Source organism: Raphanus sativus, chromosome 2 (assembly GCF_000801105.2).
Source record: "Raphanus sativus cultivar WK10039 chromosome 2, ASM80110v3, whole genome shotgun sequence".
Classification (NCBI taxonomy): domain Eukaryota; kingdom Viridiplantae; phylum Streptophyta; class Magnoliopsida; order Brassicales; family Brassicaceae; genus Raphanus; species Raphanus sativus.
The window spans coordinates 15,326,653-15,354,586 of record NC_079512.1 but is presented as its reverse complement, the minus strand read 5'-3'; the positions used below and the strand labels follow the sequence as shown (position 1 = coordinate 15,354,586).

Below are 27,934 nucleotides of genomic sequence, written 5' to 3'. Positions count from 1 at the left end.
CAAATCCACAAAACGTGAATGAAGTCCATCAAGCATAGAATAAATGAAACGACCCTTTTTTAACCTGACAAGTGTCGACTTCTGGAGACTTGAGTTTGTGACATGGAATCTGATGTGGCATCACCAGGAAAGAGCAAACTCTATTTTATATAAATAGATGCTAATATGCAACGGCGTATTGGATTGGTCTCAATTTTGAAAGAGTTTATAGTTTTTATTTTTGTTGAAATGTTAAATTTATTTATCAACAAAGAAAAAAAAATTTACAATACGAAGGAGTTCGAAAAGACTGAGAACAACATCATCTCAAAGAGAGAAACAACAGGTTAGCCATTCCTTCCCATCCAGCGAATCATCATGTTACTGCAGGTCTCTGCGTTTCTAGAACGGAGAGAGGAGATGCGGTTGCGAATTGTCTTGTCTATAAACTTCGTGAGTTGCTGAGCTGTACGGTAAGTACCCGTGTGCTTTCTGCTGTTCCGTTCCCTCCATATACTGTGAATTGCAGCCTGAAAGAAAAGTCGAAGAAGACATGAATCAATGGCAGACCTGCGAGGCGACAACAGTGTTGTAACCGTGATGCTCCAGTCTGGGCTTGGTCGAGGTATAAGAGCTCCTGTGAGCTCTGTCCAAATCGTGTATGAATATGGACATGCGAAGAAGAGGTGGTCGCGGGACTCGTTAGGCTCACCACATAATCGGCATGACTGATGCTCACCCCACACTTGAGTGATCACCAGTCGAAAGTCTGTTACGGAGGGCCAGCCACGCGATAAAAGAGTAGCGGAGAACAGCTTGTGAGAACCAGATCAGCTTGCTCCATTCCACTGTAATGCCTTGTCTTCTTACTTGATTCCAAGTGTTCTTCGATGAGAACCAACATTTGTAGTCATTTTCCCCATAACGCCAGAGCAAACAGTCGCTGCCTGCCTCCTCTACCGGCGGTGGTAATGAATTGATACGAGTAATCATCGCCCGTAGGTGACTACTATGACATCGCCTTAAGTTCCACCTACCAGACGAGGCGACAGACGCTACCGTTGCATAGCGTTGAATGCCCATGACTTGAGTACCAGATGCTCCTGCAATATCAATCAACTTGCTCATATCCAGCCAATTGTCAAACCAGAAGAGAGTATCTTTACCGTTATGAATTTCAGAACGCAGAAATGTCGCAGCCTGTTGCAGAGTTTATAGTTTGCGTTTATAGTTTTTGTTTATTTAGAAACTAAATCATTTAAAATAAAAAGCATTCGTTAAAATCAATTAGGATCATATAGTTAGGAATATAATCAGTTAAAATATTTTATTTTAAAAAGATCAGTAAGAAGATTTAATTTATAAAAAAGTCAGTAAAAATATTTAAATTATAAAAAAATGGAGCAAGTCATAAAAATCTAAAGACAGCATGTACTAATTTGGTTATTAATTGGAGCATTTTATCCTGTGTATCTGCCATATATTAGAGCATGAGCATACGTTTTTTTTTTGAATAACTAAAATATATATTGAATACGATTTAGTTGCATACAGTTAGGAAAAAAGTCTATAAAAGATTAAGTGGTTCTGATATTAATTAAGAAAAATCGTCTACGTTGTTAATTAGTCTTCCACCAATTTTGCTGTTTAATAATGATTCCTATTAATATTATTTACATTTAAAAGGCAATATAAGGAAAATCATGATTGTTAGCAAAGAAGGAAAATCGTGATTGTTGTTAAATAATTACATTTACTGATTGTTGTTAAATAATGACATTTTTATAGAGTGAATGCATATATATTTAAATACTAGGTGTCTTCCTGCACCATGTGCAGTAATAAATTTTTCAAAATTTAATTTATATTTAAAAATTAAATTTTATGAAATATTATAGATTTATTGTTTTAACCAATATTTAAATATAGATTTGATTTAGTTAAATATTAAATTAAGATAAAATTATTTTTTATTTAAAAATATATTGAAGAATATATATGTATATATTTAAATTATAATCTTAGATAGTATTTTCTATCTATTTATATTGTTTCAATATATTAAATCAATTTTTATAAAACTAACAAAATGATATACAATTGTGTAATTATAAAAAAATTAAACTAAACAATATTTATAAAAAAATTAGATATATATGAAACTAATGATTTTACGATTAAAAATATATATTTTTTAAGTTGTAGCAATTTTTGAAAGTTTTAGTAATACAAATTATATTATTATAGAAAATAAAATAAAATAATATTTCGAAATTTTAATGTTGTATATGAATATATTTATTTTATAGATGATGTATAAGATATAACCATATTTTAAAAAAGTTTACCAAACTAAATATCACTATTAAATGTAATGTATGAGTTATTATCACCTTCTAAAAGATTTACCAAAAATATAAATCAATATTCAATGAAATCATTCATGTCATATTCTTTGGAAGCCATGTTATCAATTTTAGTACGTATGTCATATATTTTTGTGAAACTGATTATAAAAAGTACATGTGTCAAAATCAATTCTCAAATAATATATAAAAGACTTAGATTTAACTTGCTCATGAAGAAATTTGACTGAAGGTCTAAAACATATTTTATCAAATAGATTAGATTTTAAAGGTAGAAAAAAGTGTGTGACCAAAAAAAAGAAAAGAAAAAATGTACAAATACGTAAGACTTTTTATCATCATCATGAGTCATCGCCATATACGTGAGACAGTATTATGTTTAGAAGACATACTTATGTAATCGACGTAATATGTTTTGTACAAAACTCGTATATATATAACTTTTTTTGACGCCAACTCGTATATATATATATCTCCTAGATATAATGTTAGGGTTTTAAGTATTCATAAACCATGTCATCTTATTCACAAGCCATGTCATCTATTTAAGTGCGCCATGTTATATTTTTTTTTTGGTGAGAGTCTTTGTAGAGATGACACATAAGCAAAATTTAAAAAATCACTTCTCAAATATAGTATAGGGGATGTTAAATCGTTTAAATGGTCATGGTGTGGTCTATTGGTAGTATTTTCCGTGAATATCCACCAAAATCTGAGTTCGAGGGGATCATTGTACGTTTTGCAATTTATTATAAGAATTAGGTTTTGACCAAAAAAAAAAAATTATAAGAATTAGGTTAAATAAAATAGTAAAAACATAACTGTCCTCACCTTCTACCTTCTTCCTGTCAAAACCACTTAATCTTATAAGTTTTAATCAAGATAACACAAATCTATAACACAATTTGCTTTTAGTTTCTTCCAAATTTCTTAAGTTTTGCGATTTTAGTGTTCTTTCAAATCTTGTAAGTTTTGATCTAAATAACACAAATCTATATCACAAACATATGATATCGAGTTCCAAATCTATAAAACAAATAACTTGAAATTTTATTCCGATTAACACATAAAACCCACATAACAATCTTGATTTAGTTGAAAGGGATAAGTCCAATAAGGAAATATATTTTTTAATAAATGATTTTCGTGCAAGTAAATCAAATTTAATTAAAATTTGAAAATACTTTCAAAACAGAAAGACACCTAAAAAAAAGAATTTCTGTTTTAGTAGTATAGATTGTGTGTTTATATTTGTAATGTAGATGTATGTTATTAGTATATGAGATAATGCGCTTCGTAATTTCAAACATTAGTGGGGATAAAAGTCGAAGTATAATTACAGATCAAATTAAATAGACATAACTTGAGTAAATTCTTATAACCTACATTTTCGTAATTGATAACAATACAAGTTTGGCAGCGCAAAATAATGTCAAATCAATTATTATATAAATAATCTCATTTAGCAAGAAATACATAGTTAAAATGCATGGATTTAAAGAATAAATAAAAAAATTATAAGAACCTAAAAAAAGGAATCTCTTATGATATATTTTTCCATGTTTCATTAAATTTAACAATTTTTTTGTCCCAATTTTAAATTTAGAGAACTTATTAAAAAATAAAAGATCAAAATCATAATTAATGATTAATACATAATCAAAATTGTTTAAAAAATAAATCAGTTTGAAACAACTAATGAAATAAAATAAATAAAAATGTATATTATAAACTGAACTTTGTGAAAATTTTAGTTAATAAATAATATTTTAATTGAAAATAAATATGATAAAAATTCAAAAGTACATAAAAAGTCAAAATAATTATTTTAGAGTAATTTGCTTCCATATACAAACATAATCGCCTATTTTGCGTGGATGGAAAACGGAAGTTTTCGATGATGTGTTTTTTTTACTGACCTTTATACCCCTACTACTAACTATATTCTATCGTCATCTTACTAATTTCTCTACTCTATATGGCGCGTGAAACAGCTTGTCGGAAGACACAATAACCGATTACATGCACCCAATAGAAACCGTCCCCCATTATTTTATGTTTTAATTACTCTCCCACTCTCTCTTCTCTACCCGTCCCCCTCTGATAGTTATTTCTCTGGAAACATCTTCGATAACCATCTTCAAGTTTGTATCTGAAACAGTTCCCAGCCACAATAGAAATCATCGATTTTCACCCGTTTCATAATCCAATTTCAATGCGTAGTACGAATCTCTCGTCTTCTCTGCGAACATAACCAGACGGGTTCTCGTTCTCTCATCTAGAAACAATCGTAAGTTACCATACATCTTACGGAGTTTCTTTTCTCAATCGATTATCCATTGCTTTCTCCAATCCACTTCATGTTTTCCTGTTTTCCCCTTTTTTTTTTTAGGGATTTGACTTGTGGTGTAGTCAGTCATGTCGGAGACCAACGATTTACCAAGAAGATTTTTCGCTCTTGGCCATGAACCCGTCGGATTAAGAGTGTCACCATACCACAAACCCGGCGCACTTGGCCACATACTAGATTCACTCGAAGCAGACGAAATCGAGATCTTAAAAAGATCACCGTTTGGAAGGTTCATAGAGTTAGCCGACAAGACGCCATACTCTGGTCGTCTAGGCCGATACATGCTTTCGAGGCAGTTGAAAGTCCGCAAGAAATACGAAGCTTGGTTCCTGTTTGCTGAGAACCCAATAAGGTTCTCACTAAGAGAATTCGCCATAGTCACAGGTCTTCCATGTGGGAAATACCCGAAACAACCGCAGAAAGAGCTGAAGAATATGATTACTGAACAGCCCTACTACACAACACTTTTCGGCATGCTGAAGGAGGTAACCGCAACATCTGTTATCAGGATGCTCAAGCGCAAGACTATCACCGACCGTGACACAAGGATAAAGTATGCTTGTCTTGCTATACTCGCAAGTGTGTTACTGCCTACCACCCACGTGCCCAAAATTCTAGTCGAGCACGCAGAAAAAATCAGGGACCTTGATGAGTTCTTCTCGTACCCGTGGGGCCGTGTATCTTTCGAAATGCTCATGAGTAGCATAAAAGAGAGGGATGAGGTAGCTTTGTCTCAGAACACAATCGCTCTGCAAGGCTACGTTCAGGCGTTGCAGATGGTCATGACAAAAGCCGTTCCAGCTCTAACTGAAGTTGTCAGTCAAGATTCTTCAACGGATGCTGCGGGTGACGATGATGGCGACTTTGCATTCCCCCCACCCAAGAATGGTATAAAACCAGCTCACGCAAGAACATTGGATACTGCAGACAATGTAAGCGTCTCCAACTCATGAAACACTTCCTCTGTTTTATCACTTGGTTGATGCTTATGGTATTTCACGTATCCGGATAACAAAGCTATTAACCATACTACCATATTGGTAGCCGGCTAAAAAGATTGTTGTTCGTTTATAATTTTATCCCTTTTAGCCCTGAGCTTACGATTGACTTTGCAGGTTCGTGTGACTCTGATTATCCCACCGGACACTGGCTTCGACATTGACGAAGATGAGCTGTGTTATTCCGAGGACGAAGATGATGTCAGCGTAGATAAAATTGTTAGCCTTATCAGAGACGGCGCTAGCTTCGCAAAGAATATGTTCATAGGGGGGGCGACAAATGATGATGTAGAACGTATGAGACAGGAGGCAGAGGCTGAAGCTCTAGCAAAGAAGAAAAGGAAGAGAAAAACCCCTTGCCAAACGGTACAACCCCCCCACACAAGCGGGTGGCGATGCAGAGCACGTTGCCTCACTTGTAGCAGCACAGATCAAAGGCGATTTGGTGAGGGTGGAAGGCAAAGTAGATGATCTACGGGGATCATTTGTTCAGTTGCAAGACTTTGTGAAAAAACACATCTCCGATCACTCAGCCCAACTGCTTGTCTTCCAGAACAGTTATAAGACAATACTCGATTCTATTGCATCTTTATCAACCCAGGATCACCCTCGCTCAGGGGAAGTCAACCCAGCTGTCGTTGACCCCGCAACCGACTGCAATATCCAGCAAACTACGAGCCAGTGTAACCCTATGACGCCAGCAGATGATACAGCATACATAGACCGTGTAGTAGCGAGTGTCTTGGAGTCTCACGGGGACGCTAATGCAGAGGTATACGCAATGCTATGAATTTTTTTTATTCATTTTAAAGCCATTTGCAGTTCATTTTAGGCTCAAACCATCAACCTACTCTCTGTAATGAAGGGACCAGGCACTGAGAACGCCACACCCGCGATCGGTGGCGACACTGATATGATCAATGAGGACACAAACATCACCCAAAAGACACCGGCGGAAGACAACATCAATGTTGAAAGCCATGACGACGAGCAAAACGTGGACGTGGATGAATCTTCTGTAAGTAAATACTTATTAGCCATATTTTTTATACTTCTCAGCCATCCTTCTCTCTTGGTCTGACGCAGGATGGTGAGCCGTCAGAAGCCGGGTCCGAAGATGAACATATGTCCTCAGAAGACGTGGAAACCCACATTGATGACGAAGCACCGCCGCCTGTTCCAGAAGCAGATCAGACAAACGCCACAGAAGCAGATCAGACAGACGCCACCATACCAATTAGGAAAAGCACCCGTCTGAAGGCAGTTACGAAGTCACTGGTTGGCGTGTACCACTGCGACAAGCTTATTCTAAATAGGTTCCGTGAGGCACAACTGGGCGCAATCAATAAAGACACCGCTACAGACTTGCTTTCGAAGTTCAGCAAATTGCTCAATATTCTGAAGACGACAAAGTAAGTCTCTTGGCACACGTATACATTTGGCCAGACACATGTATATTTATCCGGCCACTGATCAAATTAGCTGGCTAACTTGAACCTAACATAAGTATTACACACGTTATTCTCAGGTCTATTACAGTAGATGGCATTACAGTCACCAACAAAGATATTCAAGACCTTGCTGGGAGGGGAAGGGCACTCTCGTCCAAGGTATATGGATAACCAGTGTTTTGATACATCGGCACCACTTGCTCTTCTAAAATTCCTTTTTCTGTGCGTAATGTGTTTTTGCAGATGGTCGATGTACTGATGCACCACTCTCAGGTCATCACCTCGCAACTGCCAAACACCTCTAACAGATGTTGCTTCCTCAACACGAAGTTTGTATCTATACTCTCCAAGAACTACTCAAGATTCAACAAATGCATCAGGAAAGACGAATTTGCCTTCACTCCTAACGCTGTAGAGTTCCTTGGCGACCCCGAGGTACAAGCTTTCGAGTCTTCACGTTTCTACCTACCATTCAACTTCGACAGGAACTATTGGACTGGCCTTTGTGTGGACTCCACTACCTGGACCCTGACTGTACTTGACTGCAACGCTTCCATCAGGAATGACTCGGCTATGACGAAAGAACTGACTCCAATTTGCCAGATGTTCCCTTATCTACTCAAACAAGCCGGCAGGAACATGTGTCCAAGGGAGCTAAGGGCACTGACCATTGAAAGGCCAAGAACCATCCCTCAAAACCTCAAAACCACGGATTCTGGTGTGATGACTGCTCTTCTGATGCTAGCTCACGCTGTTGCTGGCCTAGAGGCATGCAATTATCTGACCCCCGAGGCCCTGGACCAAGAGGCTAAGAGGCTGGCTGTGATGATCTACGAAGAAAACACAGGGTCAATCTGAGTATTTGGGTTTTTCATTGGTCATGTAGTATAAACGCTTTTCTTTTCCATGTGTTTTTCCATGCATTCCGTGACGCTACTTAATTAGGACGCATGTTTCATTTGACATATCAGTCATAACTTTATTAGGACGGATACAATCACTTTTGCTTATCGTCTAGTAAAGCAAACATCTTGCACGCTTCTGGTATCTATAATGTTTTAACAAACATACCCAAACTGTCGACTTAGCCGGCTATTTTTCAGTCCGTATTGTATTTACCATCAGAACCTTCTACACTCTCAACGTACGACTGCCACGTATCATACATTTAGACAACAGACCTTGTTTCTATCGACATTTATATATGAGCCCAACGCTTTTTAGATCTAGTTCACTGAAGTCATGGAAGCTCATTCACTCACAACCCACAGATCAAATCGTCCTCATTCCCACAAGTGTTGTCACTGTGGCCGTCCTACGTCGATCAAGAAGTCGTGGACCGACAAGAACCCAGGCCGGTTGTTCATGGGTTGTGATCGATATCAGGTGTGTGTATAGTTTTTCACTCTTTTCTTTCCAACTCCGCCTTAAATCTACGGAGCTGTAGAATTTCGGTGATGTCCCATTTTACTGTCCACTTTTGCAGGAGGAAGATGGCTGCAACTTCTTCGAATGGTACGATGCAGAAGAAATCAAGGGATGGCCGAAAAGATCTCTGATAGAAGCTCGTGACGAAATTAGGAAGAAAAATCTAGCGATTAAACGGCTAAACAACACCGTAGCCACGCTTCGCTTAGAGATCGAGAATTATCGTCGTGCGGAGGAAGACCGTCCCAACGAAGTCTACTCTAGCCCCACCAGCCAAAATGAAGATGATAGCGAACCAAGTACAAGCCTTAGCGGAAGATTTCTCGGTCTTTTTTTTGAAACTTTAGCTCACTAGTTCATATGCAAGAACTAAACATGTGCTATCATTTGTAATATAATGCTTCCACTTATGCAACCTTTTCGGTAGATCCCTTTTTTCAATCAACTATGCTTGGATGTCTCAGTATATCTATTTCCTAGTAACTTAGTCTACGGATTTTCGATTTACAAGATATATGGTCATTAGTACACGTGACCACATAAGTTCCCAAATAACTGGTTATTAGCACACGTAACCACGTAAGCCTCTAGGTAGCTGGCTAATACATCCATGACGAGGATAAAACTGTTCGGATAATTTCTCGGACAAAAGACATATATATCTTGTCTTAGCCTTATAATGAATATGTTAGCTGCACAAATCAACTGTTAGCAGTTAAACACAGATTTAAAAACAGGGGCGGAATGCTTTATTTATGATTACAATACGAATTCATACAGACACCACATCCACAACCAAGGGTTTACACACTTATTTTTACCGAGTACTCATAACAGAAAAGCAAACCAACATGTGTATCGAAACCCAAGGCAACCACCAGACGATGCATACAACTCCCCTCGTACAGCAACTCCCCTTTTGACTCACAAGTACTTTTTATATTGCTTGTTTGCATGTAGCACGGTTATGCCCAATCCCCTTGCACCGGCTACAGTACCTTAGTGTTTTCTTCATCTGCATGCAATAGCATTTGTGTTAGTAAGGTTTTCAAGATGTTTTTCTTTCTTTTTAATTTTCTTTTTGAGCATATATGGAGTGTATACCTTAACTTCACCACGAGAGAAGAACCTCTTCTTCCTTGGCCTACCCGGAGGGCGTCGGGTAACTGGTGGATGCAGAGAAATCGCAGCTATATCATCAGCCAACTGATTACTGGTGTTCAGTTCAACAGGCGGTGAAACATGCTCAGCATAAGCTGCCTTCAGGTATCCGATAGTGTACACATCGCCAACCAGCCCCTCCACCCTTACATTTGCTTTCAAAGCAGCCGCAATCGCATGAGAACATGGGATACTTAGCTTCTGAAACTCAAAGCACGAGCATGACCTATCTGTCAAACTGACGACGAACGATGCTCCTCTCAGATCCTGGACCTCATACTCATCGTTATCCAGCTTCCTTACATCGTATCCGCCACATATTTCAAAGCTCGCAGCTAGTAAACTGTTAACCTTTGGTGTCAAACCCGCATCCACGTCCTTCACAGCATCACGTCTCGAGGTGAACCAGCTAACCAGCTTCTTTCGTATGAACTCCACCAATGTTATAACAGGGTATTCCCTTGCATCCCGAAGCACCGAATTCCAAGATTCGGCCAGATTACTCGTCATGATGTTGTAGCGGTCCCCTGGAAAGTGGGATCTAGTCCAATGCTGGAGACCTATATCAACGAGGTAGTCAGCACACCATTGGTTGATCGACCTAATCTCAGTCAAGGTTGTGTAAAACTCTCCCATCCTAAAAGCCCTGGCTGCCTTAGAGACGAGGTAACCCAGCTGTCGCTCTTTAAAAAGAGTCTTGATGTTCCTTTTTAGGTGGATGATGCAGGCACAATGCCCAGCGAGTGGATACACCTGCAAGGTCGTCACAAACAGAGGAACAAACAGTAAGTTAACCGGACATAATACGAAATGTACGTGTATCTCATTTCTTAGACGTATATTTATCAAAATAGTCGGACAACAATCAAAGACATCATACCTTGCTCAAACCTTGGTAAATCGAGGCATGTCTGTCTGAAACGAACACCACACTGTCATTGTCAGGCACGATCGACGATAACTTATGAAAAAACCATTCCCACGACTTATCATTTTCCCCATCGACTATAGCAAAAGCTAGGGGAAAGATCTGATAGTTCCCATCTTGCGCAGAAGCAGTCAAGAGACAACCCGCGTACTTCCCTCTCAGATGTGTGCCATCCACGACCACAACCTTCCGCATATATTGAAAACCCTTCACGCACGCCCCCAAAGCAACGAACATATACTTGAAGCGGTACCCCAACTCTTCCACATATTCTGTATGTAACTGGGTAATGGTCCCTGGATTAGCCTCAACCAGCCTTTGTAAATAGTTGGGAAGGCTCTTGTACGAAGCACCACACGACCCCTTGGCTATGTCCACCGCCAGCTCGCGTGAACGCCAAGCTTTCCAATAAGAGATGTTAACAGCATGATCCCCCCTCATAACCTGTCTGATATCACCGGGGCGCGGACCCGCACCTGTTCCACTGAACTGTTGCCTTAACAACCCTCCAATGACGCTTGATGTCGCCTGTCTTTGGTACCCAGCTCGCTCATCAACACTACAACAATGCTCACCACCGATCTTACGGACCTCGTACATATTCGAACCCTTGACCAGCACTGCATAAACTCGCCAAGTGCATGTCAGACCAACACATTCGAGCACCATAACCGAAGGTGATGATTTCGCACAACGATAGACGAACTTGTTTTTGATAGCATACAAAGCCATGTGATGCTTGAATGCATCTCGATTCTCAAAAGTCTTTCCAACGAAAAGGTCTTTATCACCTGATCCCACATAGCCTGCACACATGCACAACCATTTTATAAATATTTAGTCATTAATATAGCAACATGTATAGTAAAAGCGCAGATAATCTTAAAGACATGAAATGGCTCATCCTAAAAGCAACAAAATCAATTAACCGTATATTTTCTCACAAATACTTAGTCAACAAGAGCGACTGGAATAGATGATACAAGTGACAGAATAACCAGCTAAATAACACAATGCATCATAAAACCCAAACACACACTTCATTACATAACCGACGAATGGAACATACAAACATAGATTAACCAGAAACACATAACCGTACATAATTTTATAAAGCCGGATAAACGGTACATGAGAAAACACACTTTCGTTTTTTACTGAAAACATCCAACTTAACCGTTATCCTAATAATTAGCCGCAATACAACTGTTTAGCCGGTTAATATAACACAGGGAAAATGTAACAGTCCGGTTAATTAGAAACTTAGCCGATTAATATTTTAGATAACCGATATCGCAGTAGAAGCCAATGACAAACTTATTTAAACCCACCATCATCTCCACTTTCATCAGACGATGAGTTTGGTTTCTTAGTTGCCACATCCTGGGGGCCGGGATCCGCCACACCACCGCGGTCAATGGTTAGGCCTAGCTCTGTTGTCACGACCACAGTAGTTTGGTCCTGAGTTTTTTCTCCAACTGAAATTCCACTCCCAGACGCCACAACGGGCGCATGCACTTGGCTGCTAGATCCACGATTAGATGCTGCATGCAAACCGGAGGCCGTATTAATCTTTGTTTGGATAACCTTGCAATCGTTATAACATAAATGTAGAAAACATATTGTCCCATCTTACCCAAAAACTTCTCAAACGCTGCGAGCAACTCGTTAGCCGGTTCCGGAGAAGCTGCAAGGATGGTGATAACTGCCTGGTTTAATTCACGCGGCACAGATACAGGTGGAGTGACCTCCACAACCAAACCCACACACGAGCCAGTGGAGGAAGAATCATCTTCTTTCTGAGCTGCGCCAACTAGTCCATCATCCACGAGTCTTATTGTCTCCTCTTCGCGTCCTTCACCTTCGACTACGGCCCGATCTGGCTCCACTCCATCGGGGAGAACTAGGTCTTCACCCATGAGACCCTCCCAAAAATCCATTGCTGTCTCCATAGTACTTCGCCTGAAGATTCTGCCCTCAGTTTGAGTAATTTCCGGGAGGGCTGGAGCTAGTTGCGTCAACGGCAGCGCTCCTGATGAGAACATAAAAATTAACCGTTTAATACAAAACAAGTACACGCAACTTTAGTAATAGCCGGATAATAACATACAGTTACATTCATCGAACAATACAAATAAGGGAAAAAATTCAAGAGAACTTTACCAATATCTGCTTGTGGCTCAGCTGTGTCAGTGCTCGGCTGCGTCAGGGGCAACTGCTTAGGATCCGTGATGGCCACAGGATCATTCTCCCCACCTTTGTAACCCGAAAACACAATTAACAGAATAATCAGAAACATGCACAACCATTTAAACGTTTAACCGGTTATATAGAAAATTAACCAGACCTGTCTGCGCACCAGCCATGTTTTCATCGTCGTCGTCTTCCACCAATATCACTTCACGTGCAATAGCTTCGTAGCGGCGGTCAGCTTCTTCTTGAAGTCTGTCGGCTAGGTCCATCTCAAGATCAACCCTATGCAGAACCATCATCTCATGCTCGTTAAAAATATCCTCCAAGACGGATCTGCTGCATGTCATCCTTCTACCAACAACGAGCCCTGAAAAAGAAAAAAAAATTAGAAAGAGCCATTTATACCAACAACAAAACGAAAGTATAACAACATAAACATCCATACACTTACTTTAAAACTCCCTTCTTGCATACTCGTCTTGAGTTCCGTCAACAACATACCGCTTCCGGCCGACGACGAAGTTGTCTCTCCGGTTGTAGTGGAATCTAGCGACGCTTTCAGCCCCTATGGTCACGACGAGCACGAGCTCGGTGAACCACTCCCTTACACTTAGCATGACTGGTATGTCAGCGGTTGTTGTGATGCTAATCGGCACAGCCTCCCAAGTGGACCGAGAATCCATGACGGAAACTGGTAAGACATCACAACCGGAGTCCCTTGTCCAACGACGTACCTTATCCTCGCCACGTTCAGTAAAGACTCGTAACTTTCATCGTCTCTTATCATCGCCCCGAACCCAAAGTCAGTAGGATCAGCATGAAAATTCCAAGCGCCGTTTTCTTCCTTGAGCCACTCACCACGCCAAAGCCTCACTAGCTTCCCCATCTGAAAAGTTTTTTTTTTCCACATGAAATCATTATGTAATCCAAAAATAAAAGAGAAAGACATCATGCAAAAAGATTTTTTTCAGATTAATAATGTTTTCTAAGATATAGTTATGTTCCAGACTGACATGCTTCCATCATCAATGCAAAAACCATTGCATGTAACATGTGAAACTACGACATAAATGACAGAAGTAACTAACCTGATTATATTCAAGAACTGGAAATGATGAAGGAAACCTTAAATAGCCATTAAATACGATTCTATAAGAAAGTGATAGTTATGGAGTGTGTTTTTAACAACAGACCAACTGTTGTTATATAGAGGGAAACATATACGCACGGCGTTACAGTTTGCACAACATGCATATAGATTTGTTACCCGTGGTAAACAGTCGAAAAGGTTCATCTTTTCTAGACAATATGTATGGTCAGTTTTTATGGCTATTTTTAGATTAAACCTAGATAATTACTTACGTTCCATGATATATATAGATTTCGTAATCATTACATGCATGTCATAATTGCTCTATTTTTTCGCCTTGCTACGTAACAGAAGAAGCTATAGGGTCATTGTCGTCTTTTCTCTCCATCAGAAGCTGGGCCTTGCGTTTGGGCCAGACGATTTTCCATCCGTGCAAATTTCATCATCTTTCTATATTTATGGTGCAAATGGCTCATTATTTTATCTGCATGTTTTGTTAATAAATTCACCGACGACATTAACACATACGGTAACAGATAAATTATTAATTAAAATGATTGCTAAATTTCACACCCAATCAGTGTCATTTATCAATTTTCTCGGAAATAATTTACCGCTTTATACAAAAGCCAAAGACAATCAGATTAAGTACTATAAAACTAAACAAAAAACCTCACCGACATTTTAGAGCAACAAATTCCAGACCTAAATTTACAATAGCAATATACATCACAGCATAGTGTGAGCAAACCATTAACATATACTATATTTGCAATTTTGTGTTGAAAAATATGCATGTGTTTGCATTTTTTTTGTCGGCAAACTTTTTATTATACATTAGAAAATATTATACAACGTTTTTCCATCTTACAACATAACATGAGTTTGTAATCCTACCTTCTTTAGCTAAGTTATCTGCAACAACATTACAAGATCTTTTGATTTTTTGAAAACAGAAATTGTATTCCTTCCCTTCTGCCAGATAGGCAATGTCTTTCACATGAGTTGGGCAATGAGATCTTGTTGTGTTGTTATAAGGAGTTCGATAGGACCTTTTTGAGAGGGTATCGTAGAGGTCGGAAGAGTCTCCGCAAAAGGTAACTGTGTGATATCCAAGCTTCCTCATTTGAACGATCGCCATCCTCAGTGCTTCAGCTTCAGCTTCTAGTGGTGAATTGACTGGGTCTATTGCTGCTTTTCCTTCCAATATAGCTTTTCCTTCAGTATTAAAAAGAGCCCATCCAATTCCAGCCTTGTCTCTCGGCGACGTCCAAGAACCATCTACAAAACAGCACAAAGCATTAGCTTTACTAATTATATCCTCAATGGTGCTGTGTCTTCCGGATGCAGCATTAGTAGCATTGATCTCAGGTGATTCAACTTGTAACTCATTTTCCTCTGATGTTTTTCTCCAAACATTATAGTCAACCAATGCTTGGTTAATTACATCAGGTATGGATTTTCTCTTTCCATTGAAAATTAAATCGTTTCTCATTTTCCAAATCCTCCAACCTATGAAAGGGAAAACACTTGCATCCTTTCTTTGGTTGTTACCGAGGGTAAGCATCATGCTTACATTTTCTATCAATGAGTTACTTATTAAATTGTCACCTGATATTTGGATAGGTGGCGTCAAATTCCATATTTCTTTGCTGACTCTGCATTGGAAGAGAAGATGGTTAGTAGTCTCCTGATGCTCACCACACAGTTGACATGTACAGTCTGCTATCATTTTTCTCTTCCATAAGTTCTCTGCAGTAGAGATTGAATTATGAGCTACTTTCCACCAAAAAAATTTAATCTTTGGCGGAGCATTAAGTTTCCAAATTCTACTACAGGCCTCAGTTAGAAGGTTTCTGTCCAAATTCTCTGTATTTGGGCTATTTTGATGTTGATTGAGATTGCGTAAGAGTTTGTAACCTGATTTGGCAGAGTATTGACCATCTTTTGTAAAGATCCAGATATTAGAGTCGCCAGCTCCTGTAATGGATGGCCTTATATTCTTGATAATCTCTATATCCTCCGGGTCTACAAAAGAACTTAGTTTATTAGTATCCCACCCCATGGTTTCAGCATTGAGAAATTCACTAACTTTTGACTTCAGGTCTATACAGTTGGTTAAGCTTTTTGGTGGTCTAGGAGGGTTTGTAGGTAGCCAATTATCCAGCCACATATAAGTTTGTTCTCCTCCTCCTATAATCTTTCTTATTCCTGATTTTAGAAGTTCATTACCTTGCAATATGCTCTTCCATGCGTGACTGGCATTAGATTTTATCTTGGCTTGTAAGAGTCCAGTCTTTTGGAAATACTTTGACTTGTAGACTCTGCTGAGCAACGAGTTTGGATTCTGAAGAATTCTCCAACTCTGTTTTGCAACAAGAGCTAGGTTAAAATCCTTCAGGTCTCTTATTCCTAGTCCACCCAGACTTTTGGAGTCTACAATTGTACTCCAAGCTATCCATGGTATGCCTTGTCTGTCCTTGGCGTTAGACCACCAGAATTTTCTCATGGCTTTTGTCATCTGATTAAGTACTCTTTTTGGCAGAAGGAAGCATGACATACTATACGCTGGGATAGCTGTAGCTACGGCTTTCAAAAGAACTTCTTTTCCTGCAGGGGATAAGAAACGAGTATACAAACTGCTTATTTTTCTCTCAAGCTTTTGAGTAATAAAATCAAAGGCATTGCACTTATTTCTGCCTATGAATTCAGGGAGACCTAGGTATCTACCAAACCCAGCTGTTCTATGGATTCCTGTATATTCGCTCAAATTCTTTTTGTCTTCCCTGCTTAAGCCTTTACCAAACATAATAGCTGATTTATTAAAGTTTACAGCCTGACCTGAAGCTTCTTCATAGGTTTGCAGGATTTGTTTTAGCTCTATGCATTCTCCTTCCTCAGCTTTACAAAATAGTAGTGAATCATCTGCAAAAAGTAAATGAGAGATTGCAGGGCCAGACCTATTTGCCTTAAAACCATGAAGTTTTCCGAGTTGGATACTATTTTGAATAATAGATGATAATCCTTCAGTACATAATAAATAAAGGTAAGGAGAAATGGGGTCGCCTTGCCTTATTCCTCTGCTCGGTATTATTTTTCCAACAGGGTTACCGTTTATTAGTATTGAATATGAGGCAGAGCTGATACATTTCATTACCCATCTACACCATTTCTCATTAAAGCCTAGACCCTTCATTATATCATCTATGTAGTTCCATTTTACTTTGTCAAAAGCTTTACTTATATCTAGTTTTAAAGCTAAAAAAGGATGTTTTAGTCTTTTTGTGCTCAGTGAATGAAGAAGTTCATGAGCAATGAGTATATTGTCAGTAATGAGTCTGTTTGGAATAAAAGCTGTTTGATTTTCTGATATTATTAGATGAAGCCAGGGTTTTAGTCGGTCTGCTAATACTTTAGATATCAACTTATATGCAACATTGCATAAGCTGATTGGTCTAAAGTCTTTAGGGCTTGTAGGAGAATCTGTTTTAGGTATGAGGCAAATGTGGGTTTGGTTCATTTCATCTTCTAGATTTTCATGATCAAAGAAAGCTTTAGCAAAATATAATGCACCTGTTTTTATTGTCTCCCAATGATCCTTGAAGAAGCCTGGATTTAATCCATCTGGGCCTGGAGCTTTCTCTCTATCCATTTGTCGCAGAGCCTGGAAGAGTTCTTCTTCTGAGACAGGTTTGGTGAGGTCCTTGTTCATTTCTTCTGTGACCTTAGGTTTTATATGCTTCATGATCTCTTCAGTTGACCTGTCCGTGTTAAGAGAGTAGAGATCAGTGAAGTAGTTTATAAAGATTTTCTGGATTTCCTCTTCAGATGTACTGATTTTCCCAGTATCATCGCAAATTGCAGTGATGCGATTAAAAGATCTTCTTTGTTTAGTATTTAAGTGGAAAAATCTTGTATTTTTATCGCCCACTCTTAACCATAATACTCTACTTTTTGTTCTCCAGTATTCTTCTTCAAGTTTATACTCTTTAGCTAGTTTAGTTTTTATAGTATTTATATAAGCAAAATCTAAGGGATCAGAGTTATACGCTTGTTTTAGGAGATTCTTCAGCTTTTCAATCTTCTTTGCTGAGTTTGCTGCAGTTTTTGACTTCCATCTGGCGAGACTTGATCGACATCTTTTGAGTGCTATATGGAAGCGACTGCCCGGTAAACTCTGACACTTTGTCTCCCATGTGAGCTGAATCTCCTTCTTGACTTCTTTATTGAATCTCCATCTATTATCGTATCTGAAGAGCTTTGTTCCTTTCCATTTTCTGTCACCTGTATTAAGGAGAAGTGGTTTATGGTCAGAACCTATCCAGTCAAGTAGCTTAACATATGCTCTTGGAAACATGTCTTGCCACTCAGCCGTGGCCACCACTCTATCTATTTTAGATTGTATAGTGTAGTGTTTCCTGTGTCCCATCCATGTGTACTGACCTCCCACAGTCTTTAAGTCATGGAGACCCAAAGTATTGAGCATTCTCCTAAACGTATTAAAAGTGTACTCAGCTCTTCTCGGACCTCCGCTTTTCTCTTCATTGCTTTTTATATCATTGAGATCTCCAAGGACCACTCTAGGTTTGTTGATGAAGATTCCAGCTTCTGCCATACGGATCAGCTTCTTCCAGTGTAGGTTTCTCAGTCTCTGATCCGGATTGCCATAGATGTAGGTTATGTAGAAGGTAGGAGTTCCTGCTTCCGAGATGCATATATCAGTTTGATGAAGTGAAGGTTTCTTCATAAAACTCAAACTGATGTGATCTTCCCAAAAAATAGCTAACCCTCCTCTAAGGCCTTCAGAGGGTAAAACATAGCTATGAGCATAGCCTAGCTCTGTTCCGATACTTTTTACATACTTTATGCCGTTTTTAGTTTCAGTGAGGAACAAGACATCAGGTTTAGAAGACTTCCGGATGTCTTTTAGGTATGGAATTGTCAAGGGGTTCCTCTTTAAGCCTTGACAATTCCAATGCATTACTCTCATGGCTCCGGTGGTGGTCTTATGGCGACCACCAAGCCATCCTCATCGTTAGTCTCTTCCAGTCTTTGTCTTCTAGCTGAGTAAGAAACTTCAGAGATGATGTCTTCGAACTTTCTTTTTGATCCTCTGTCTGCGCCGGAGGTTGAGCCTATCTCGAAGGTTGTGGTAGGGCAAGAGATGCCTGGGATAGATACTGGAGTTCCTTGGTTGAGAAGAGGTTGGGTAACATCCTGCATATACTCAGCTATATGGATTTGATCCAAGTTTTCCTCTTCGTCATGATAATCAACTTGTTCTATTGGGCTTTCTACCTCCTCTTCTTCAGCCATTAGTTGCTCACCTTCAGCTAAGGCTTGCTCTTGATCCTGTTGTTGCAGATTTATTTGCTGGCCTAATTGTTCTTCTTCATTCTGCTCGATGAGTTGTTGTGGCTGAGGCAGAACATGACCACATTCCATTTCTTCATGTGTTAGTCGTCCACAAGTCACACAGAACTTCTTTAACCTTTCGTATTCAAAACGGAGCAGTACTTGATCCCTTCCTTCTTCAAAGTGGATGTATCTAGTGAAGGTAAGCGGCTGGTAAGCATCAAATCTTATTCTGACCCAAACTTCTGATAAGTTGTCCCTTGTAGGCTCCACTATTCTAAGACCTTCCAGATGTCCCAACTCTCTTCCTATTTCTTCAACTACTTCCTGGTTTCGATATTCATTTGGAATGTTGTAGATTTGAACCCAGAAAGATATTGTGGTAAGGAAGTTTGGGTTTCCTCTTCTATACCAAGGATCCATAACAACCATCCAGTCTTTAAAGGACCAAGGACCTCTATCTATTACAGATAAGAGATTGTGCTCCTCTGTAAAGAAGAACTGGATTGTACCGTCATCGTTTATTTGGCCTCGTACACGATCATGAAGTCTCCAAGCTTTCGGAAGTGTGTTGCGCATTCCAGTGAGGTTTTGATGCGCCGGGTTTAGTCCTCTAACCACCAGACTGAGTCGATTCGCTGTTGCGTTTCTTCGCTGGGTATCTCGCGAGAGACGAAGAGGTTGAAGATTTGACCCAATGTTTAAATTTTGCATTGCTTTCCAGAGATCTCTGTCCATCTTGCTTGGATAAGTTGTGAGAGTGAATTTTTATGGTAAAAGAAGAAGATTTACCGAAAGAATCGGATTGAAATCGCACAGAGCGAACAGTAAAACCCTTGTCGCCTTTTCAGGAACTTTCGGGAGTAGATATTTTGCATGTGTTTGCATTTTAGTGCATAATATATTATTTTCCTATTAAAAATGAATGTAGCAGAATCTTTTTGTTTATGTTTTTATCTTGTTCAATACATTGACTGAGTAACCAATTAATCGGCCGATTAAACATGACATGTGTGGTTAGCATGGTGATTTGGGTCACTTCGTTTGAGTTATATGTTGGTCCAAGTAATGATCGTAGTCTACATCGAAATTAAAACTCGTCCGCGTAATTAAACAAAACGTTTAGCCCAAAATCAAGATTTGCTTGTTTTATTCATTTCGGCCCAAATTAAATTTTCCTTTACCCAGCCAAAGCCCATAAAATCGCTATTCTATCTTCCCCGATAAAACTATTTTTCCGACAAAAAATTCACAAATTTCTCTAAAACCCTATTGTGTAAAGCATAGAGATTTCGACCAATACTCATCGTAATCGACACCGAGCTTCATCTGCAATTAGACCCTGCTCGAAAGCTAGGTCAAAACCTCTAACCATATATGTTTCTAATAATAGTACTTGAGACTGATAAGTGTTGTAGATAATTTTCATGTTTGTGTTCTTGTTTTAAGTCTTGATTTTGTAAGCATGTAACAATGTACCGTATGAAATTTTTATGGTCTGTGGATTCATGTGGCATTTTCAGTAAGGATTTTACATTTAACAAGTTAGAATTTGTTAGTTTTGCTTTGGACTGTAGTTTTGTATTGTGATCTAATTGGTATGTATTTATAAATCAAGTATAAGTGATCTGTTTTTCATATGTATATGTATTATACAAAATTTGTATTACATGTATCAAATGTGATATTATACATATAAAATTACAAAAATTTCCTCTGTGTACTCTCCAATTTTTTTAATCTTCAATTTAGGACATGAATCATATGTTTTGGAGACTCTTTCCTCTTATTTTAATCCGTTGAAATATATCAAAACTTAATTTTCCATCAAATTAAAGCATTCGTAGCAACGTTGGTAGAATTATCAAAACTTAATTTACCATCAAATTAAAGCATTTGTAAGCAACGTTGGTAGATTAAGATGTAGATTTATTGTGAGAACACTCTCTCATACGAGAACAGCCTAGCTCTACTAAATTGATCCAACCAAATAAAAACCTCTGAAAACGAAAAAAAAATAAAAGCCAACATAGGAGCAATTCACTTCGTTGCAGAAAATCACTACCGTAAAATAAGTGAAGAAACAGAGTACTTGTAGAGGATCCATTGGTTGGAATTCATTTTTAACAAAATCGCATCAAACCATTTTATGTTAAATTTTTGGTGTTGACATTTTTCCGTGAACATTATGAAGTAGTGTATTCACAATTTCATATGTTGAAAGGCGAATTTTGAATAAATAATAACTCCCTATTAGATTGTATGTAAAACTTAAATTGTAACATTTTTCAAATATTCCACACTGAAAATATGAGGTGAAATTTCTTTTATAACAAGCCTAAAAATCCTTTAGTAGATTTGGGTGTATTACGGTTCTACTTCTATCACCAATTTGTTGCACTTTGAGACCTGTTTTTCACTGTAGAGATGAAAAATATTCATATATGCACCCTTTCCAATCTCAGAAGATAGTCTTAGACAGATTTACATTTGCCAAAGTCTATGGTATCTATCATAGAATGGCTTGCCATACTGACACATGATTAAAGAAAGAGTAGAATGAGAGCTACCGATTTCCATATATCCACGGTAGAAAAACTGATGCTCCAACCAAATGTTAGTGGCATGACTTGGGGATGACTGACAATCTTATATCCTTGTCCAAATAATCTTTTGAAGAGTAAGATCTTTGGGAGCGGCCATCAATGGACCATGTGGGCTATCAGATGAGACAGATGGATGGACGAAAGAATTACATATATCGGTTAAATCAAGTTTATCAGAACTAGCATGAGGAACATCAGAGTTTAAAAAAAATTGTGTGCACACATCAGAGTTATCTTAACTTTTAATAGCCGTCAGAGCAGCTACTTAAAATACAAATATACTGTATAATATTTCTTTTTTTAATGTAAAATTTTGGAGAATGGTGTACTAACATTTCAGGGCTTAATTATCTGTGAAATAATCAAAAATGGAGATATTAAAATGTAGTAAGATGGTAGAGAGATAGGAAGAAAAATGAGGAGAAAAAGTCGGGTTTAGACTATTTAGTGAATTATACGTTTTTGGGTTACTTGTATAAGTGAGGAGAAAGGGTCGGGTTAACCATTCTAACCTCTAAAAGCGATCATACTTTCTTTGGAAAAAGGCGTGAACCATGCTGTTTCCTGATACTTGTAGTATCGTTTGACCGGTGTTAAAATATTTGTGAAGCTCAAGATATATTTATTTATCAGTTATTTTGTCAACGACACGATTGTCTATTTTTACTTATTTCGTAATTTCTTTATATCGATAAGCCATGAGGAAAGCTTGGAAATATTATAAATTTTGCAGTATATCAAAATGATTTGAAAGGGGTATTCTTTGTAACTTTTGAAGAGTCGTTTCTTATCCTTTTGCGTTAATGACAATTACTGTAAACTTGGGTTTGTACTTTTGATTTTAAAGATTTTCCAAATGTTGTTTGCTAAATGTATATTTATCCAGTCAAAATTTTAAATTTTAACTAGTTATGTCTTTTGACTCTATGGACCAAAGGTATTGTCTTCTATCACTACTTCTTTTCGTTTTGTCAATAATCTGTTGTCTTCCCTTTTGTATGCTGTTTCTATTAAATCCTGTAGTCAAGTCTCCAATGGATTTATCATTCACGAAGCAAAAAAGGGTGAATATCATATATGAATTTAAATCGTCTTCTAAGTACAGTAGTCTAGAGATCATGTCCGATGAAAGTCATTGTCTTAATTCTTCTCGTCTACATAAATGTGTATTTTGTTCACCAATGAAAATTCTCTTTCTCTGGAGAAGACTGACTTAAACCAAAGGATTATAGATAGGGTACAATAACATTCAATGGACAGGGTTTGTTATTAAAAATTTGTGGTTCAACTTTTTTATTATAATACTTTAGATATATTAACTACAATAATTCTAAAAAGCAAATTCTTTGTTGAAATTATTTGTACAACTACCAAAGAAAATCAACTGAAAATATTAAACATCCACTATTAATCGACTTAACCAAAACGAGATATTAAAATTCAAAGCAAAGCACACCACACATAAATAGAAAGTTCTTTATAGAAGATATTTTCATCAAACAGAACCTGACGACAGCGGGGGAATTTTATCGGTTTTCTGGTCATCGGAGGGTTTCTTGAAGGTTGTACTTCCGAAGAGCAAGAAACCGACGGCAAACCCGGCCATAGCGACAATAAAAATGCCGCCGTTAAAGGACATCACCGCGAGCATCACTAGATAGGAGAGGCCAATCCTGAATGTGTACAAGGCGGTCTGAACGATCCCAGAGGCGCGGCTAGTGGAGCCAACACCTCGGAGGATAGGAGAATGGGCGAGCCACTCGGTGATTACGGCAATGACGAAAACAACGATGAGGCTAAGAGCGTACATACCGGAGCTTGTCCCGGGCCATCCCGAGAAGAGAACTTCCGTATTCTTACCCCAGAAGAACGTCATGTGCATCGTCATCATCATGTCGGGGTTGGTTTGATTTGCCATTGATGATGATGGTGGTGGCAAGTTATGCATGTTGTCATGATCCATGACTTGGTATTTGGCAACGGTAGGATTCTGAGGTCTTTTGTTCAAGACAAAAATTAAAGAGAGAAATTGTGATTTTCTTTGTTTCTGTGGTTTCCTAAATATATGTGATTTGTAGTTCTGCTGCAGTACAAGTAGAGCATGTTTTGACTTGTCAAAAACTTTGTGTAGTACAACAATCGTTATAATCGATTTCTCCTGTATACCTATTTTCATAATGACCATGCCTCGTTGATCAAAAAAAGAAAAAAAAAATGACAATGCTCATTTTTTTTGATAAAAAAAAGTGACCATGCCACATTCTTTCAACTCGTATTATGAATTATAATAAAATAAAATTAAAATTATAGAGATCGTCTTGTTTGTAACAGTTCTAATGACTCAATACTAGATTTTGATCCGCGCTTCAAAAGCGCTGATTTTTTTGAATTATAAACAAAGTGAGTATGAATTAGTATTTTAGGTTTGTTATATATTATTTTGCTATAAAATTGTATTTATTGAACAAAGAAAATGCTTAAAATTATATAACTTACGAATTAGTTTATTTGAGATTTTATATATAAATATTTATGTAACTTTTTCTTAGGCACGAGAATTTTACATGGATCCCAAAAACGAACAAAAACTGACACGAAATACGTGTTCGGGTCTGGGGTCAGGGAAAAGTTTTAAATTATATAATTTATGAGTTAGTTTATTTGAGACTTTATATATACATTTTTATGTAGCTCTCTCTCTCTTAGACATGAGAATTTTACCCAGATCCGAAAATGACATAAAACTAACACGAAATACATGTTTTGGTATGGGATTAAGGAAAAGTAACTATTGGATTTTTTGACCCGCGGATATCTGTTCGAGTACAGTGACCCGAAATATCCAAAATATTTTTTTGTATATTATGTATATTTAGGTATTTAGATATGTTTTCGGTTTACAAATATTTTTTGTAAGTATCGTGTTCACGTTTTTGGTTTATAGTTTCAGGTAAAAAAATTTAAAAAAATATTTCAGGTATTAGAATAAAAAATTGATTTTTTTGGTTCCTCGGGTAAGAATTCAGGTACAATTTTGGAGTTTTGTGTATTTAAGTATTTTTAGATATTTGTTTGAATTTTGGGTATTTTGTGTTTTTGAGTTTACGGCTTTTCGGGTGCTTTGAGTCTTTTTTGGTCATACATACCTAAATCGAGCCGAACTTATTACGTACTAAAATTTTAGGTACTTTAAATTATGATTTGAATTGACTCAGATCCAAAAGGAACCGATTTTTTTTCAAATACTTATTTGTATCCAAATGTTGAGGACCCAAATATCTCGAACTTAAAAGGAACCGATTTATACCGGACTGACGGCCCAAATACCCAATCCTATTCTTTCATTATATTTTGTGTATTTTATAAGAGTTAAATTTATTGAATTAGTGATAATTAATATTTACTTTGGATTTTTTGGCTAATTTAATAGTACAAATTTGTAAGTCTTTTTGTTAAACAGAAATAGAAAAAGGATTTGTAGGGGTTTTAATAATTTTAAAACTTATCTTAAAAACAATTTCTTTTATAAATTGTTTTATGAAAATCAATTTAACGTAATATGTGTATATATATTTTGTTTTTGTTTTAACAGATAGATACTAAAGTGCTTTTATCTAATTTGATTTTGTATATTTTAAATTATATAAACTTAAAAATTAATTTAACGTATACTTTTGATACTAATTTGATTTTTATGTTTGGTTATCTATATAAGGTCAAAATCTCATTCAGGTAGATTAATCCACTTCCGTGACGGAAATCCATAAATTAAACATCAACTTCCATTGGCCTAATGCAATCTAGCCATTGGCCTAATGCATTAATTACAAGTCTACTAACCATCTAGCAGTTCTAACATTAACTTCCGTTAGCCAATTATGCAAGAGCTTTACTAAGTTCTTTCAAGCATTTCAACAAACACCTTTCGAGCATGAAATAGCTTAGAATTTAGATATGAGAGATCAAATCAAATCTAGCATTAAGAACCCTTAGTAAGCATAGAAACGAGTAGATCTAGTAACAAACACCTTAACTTTTCACTAATCACTTCAGATCTGCCTAACCCATGGATTTAAGGTGAATCTACTCACTAATTGTCATGATATATCTTAAACCAATGTCAAGTTCAAGACAAATTTATACTAATAAAAGGGATCTTTCTTCCCCAATTTCAATATCCGACATATTTCAAGGGCGCAAAACACAATGGCGGACAAGCTTGCACATGAGGCAAGGAGTTCACCTTCAGCTATGTTATATGTTGATTTGATACCTCCGGTTTGGCTTTCTGGACCGGCGGAATCACGTTAGAGTAGCTTATTGTTGTAAAAAAACAGAGTTTTCAAGGCTCCAGAGAGCGTCTACATCAGTTAAAAAAGTTTTCCGAAAGATGCCACGTGGCATTGTTATTAAAAAGACAGAAAATAAATAGTAAGTAAATATACAATATACACTACAAGAAAATCGAGTATTAATTACGTCGGAAAAACGCTATGTAACGATACGATAGCGTTATTAGGTGCGCTGTATCATCGGCCGCGATAATAGGTCGAGCACATTAGATAGCGGTTTTTTCTACTGCTACTGCATTATAATTTATATAGCGTTTTATGTATGCAACTAAAATTGTTTTGATAACGTTTATTTGTTGTTATTATTTACATTATTAAACATAAAAAGTACAAATAGAAATAGTTAAAAAGAAATTATATATCAAAACTGGTTACAAATAGAAAACCGGTTATATCAAACTAACAAGATTAAACCAGACGAAACCAATTTTTTAAAAAATACTAAACCTAAATTTCTAAACCTAAAGTTCATCCATCTTCGAGAAATGCCGCCGCATCCGTCACTCCTTCATCGAATCTCCACACCGAAGCTTCTTCAGATCTGGCGTCGGTTTTCTTCATCCTCCCTCCTCTTCTTCAGAGCGCGGTGGAGTTAGAATCTTGACCAGCGTCTTGATTTGGAGAACTTCATCTTGCCGCAATCAAAAGGGATCGTCTCTGGGCATCGTCGTCAGGCAGAGGAGTATCGCGGTAGATTGGCTTTGAAGACGGTGGTGTTTGGCTTCGTCGCCGTTTTCATCTCTGAGAAAGTTCTCCCCACCTGTCCCAACAGTCTCATTACTTTTTATAAATCTGGATAAAAGGAAAAACTGAAAACCTTGATAAGGGTAAAAGAGATGTATCTTGAGTGACAAATGCAGCAGCGAAGTTCAGAGTTTGAAGGTGCCAGAGGCGGAGTTCGGAGTTGAAGGGGCCATAGGCGGAGCTGAAGGCGGATTGCTAAATCAAACTCACATCAAGACTTTAAGAAAAAATAATTGAGAAGAACATAAAAGATTAAACAGAGAAGAAGACTCAACGGGGAAAGGGAAGAGGTAAGAGGAGGCATATCCTCTGGAGCCCCTGAATGTCAAAAGGCAATCTTTCATAGACACCCATATAAACATAAAGATAAACATTTATTTAAAAAATCGGAAATGGCGGAAATGGCATAAAAACCGTGGAATAGTTAAAGTATTTACAAGTTTTACCAGGGTATAACCCATCCGCCCCGACCCGCCCCAGATTTATGGTCAATTCAATTGAACCGAATCGTCTAACCGTCTAACCAATCCCTCGAAACCAAACCAATCCCTCGAAACCAAACCCAGCCCTCGAAACCGAACCAATCCCTCGAAAACCAAACCAAATCTGTCGGTTTTGTCGGTTTTCAATAACTCAATTTAGTTAAACCTCCTCTTGTCGATTTCAACATTTCTCTCCATTTCTCCCCTTTCACTCGAGTTCAAACCCTAGTTTCGTTGAGTTTTGAATTTCAATTCCGTACCCAAAATCAACGGTGAGAACGAGAGAGAGAAGAATTCGGAGGATTCAATCGAGTGCGATGGTGGTCGAAACGAGAGGAGGTAAGAGGAAGGATAATCCAACGAAGGAAGAGACTCGGAGAGTGAAGTTTGCAAAGGAGACGACGGCGAAGGCCTCCAATAACATCGAGAAGACGACGACGGAGAATGTTGA

The 27,934-nt window shown here is 37.7% G+C and overlaps 4 protein-coding genes across 4 annotated transcripts; 2 read left to right on the top strand and 2 right to left on the bottom strand.

Moving 5' to 3' along the window:
* Window positions 1–4,763: 4,763 nt before the first annotated feature.
* Window positions 4,764–8,002, top strand: LOC108835412 (uncharacterized). Its single transcript, XM_018608669.2, has 7 exons — window positions 4,764–5,627; window positions 5,811–6,059; window positions 6,295–6,465; window positions 6,559–6,711; window positions 6,753–7,105; window positions 7,222–7,303; window positions 7,388–8,002. Exons 1-7 carry the CDS (start codon window positions 4,764–4,766, stop codon window positions 8,000–8,002), a joined length of 2,487 nt encoding a protein of 828 aa, XP_018464171.1.
* A 384-nt stretch (window positions 8,003–8,386) lies between these two features.
* LOC108835404 (uncharacterized) lies at window positions 8,387–8,927 on the top strand. The gene is made up of 2 exons (XM_018608663.1): window positions 8,387–8,530; window positions 8,631–8,927. Exons 1-2 carry the CDS (start codon window positions 8,387–8,389, stop codon window positions 8,925–8,927), a joined length of 441 nt encoding a protein of 146 aa, XP_018464165.1.
* Window positions 8,928–9,509: 582 nt separating this feature from the next.
* LOC130508566 (uncharacterized) lies at window positions 9,510–13,027 on the bottom strand. Its single transcript, XM_057004141.1, has 7 exons — window positions 13,009–13,027; window positions 12,825–12,917; window positions 12,385–12,693; window positions 11,993–12,292; window positions 10,614–11,467; window positions 9,677–10,486; window positions 9,510–9,587 (listed from the first exon to the last, which is right to left on the bottom strand). Exons 1-7 carry the CDS (start codon window positions 13,025–13,027, stop codon window positions 9,510–9,512), a joined length of 2,463 nt encoding a protein of 820 aa, XP_056860121.1.
* Window positions 13,028–23,233: 10,206 nt separating this feature from the next.
* On the bottom strand, window positions 23,234–24,068 carry LOC108840375 (copper transporter 2). The gene has a single exon (XM_018613209.2). It carries the CDS (start codon window positions 23,866–23,868, stop codon window positions 23,401–23,403), a length of 468 nt encoding a protein of 155 aa, XP_018468711.1. The 5' UTR covers window positions 23,869–24,068; the 3' UTR covers window positions 23,234–23,400.
* Between the last annotated feature and the right edge of the window lie 3,866 nt (window positions 24,069–27,934).

What these genes read in the sequence shown, in the direction of transcription:
- LOC108840375 (XM_018613209.2), bottom strand. Translation starts at nt 23,868, where the DNA reads ATGGATCATGACAACATGCATAACTTGCCACCACCATCATCATCAATG.
- LOC130508566 (XM_057004141.1), bottom strand. An exon ending in TGAGCCACAAGCAGATATTG is followed by an intron (nt 12,694 to 12,824) that starts GTAAAGTTCTCT and finishes TGTTCTCATCAG; the next exon opens with GAGCGCTGCCGTTGACGCAA. An exon ending in TCCACCTGTATCTGTGCCGC is followed by an intron (nt 12,293 to 12,384) that starts GTGAATTAAACC and finishes TTTTTGGGTAAG; the next exon opens with ATGGGACAATATGTTTTCTA.
- LOC108835404 (XM_018608663.1), top strand. Translation starts at nt 8,387, where the DNA reads ATGGAAGCTCATTCACTCACAACCCACAGATCAAATCGTCCTCATTCC. An exon ending in TGGGTTGTGATCGATATCAG is followed by an intron (nt 8,531 to 8,630) that starts GTGTGTGTATAG and finishes CCACTTTTGCAG; the next exon opens with GAGGAAGATGGCTGCAACTT.
- LOC108835412 (XM_018608669.2), top strand. Translation starts at nt 4,764, where the DNA reads ATGTCGGAGACCAACGATTTACCAAGAAGATTTTTCGCTCTTGGCCAT. An exon ending in TGGACGTGGATGAATCTTCT is followed by an intron (nt 6,712 to 6,752) that starts GTAAGTAAATAC and finishes TATACTTCTCAG; the next exon opens with CCATCCTTCTCTCTTGGTCT. An exon ending in AATATTCTGAAGACGACAAA is followed by an intron (nt 7,106 to 7,221) that starts GTAAGTCTCTTG and finishes CGTTATTCTCAG; the next exon opens with GTCTATTACAGTAGATGGCA.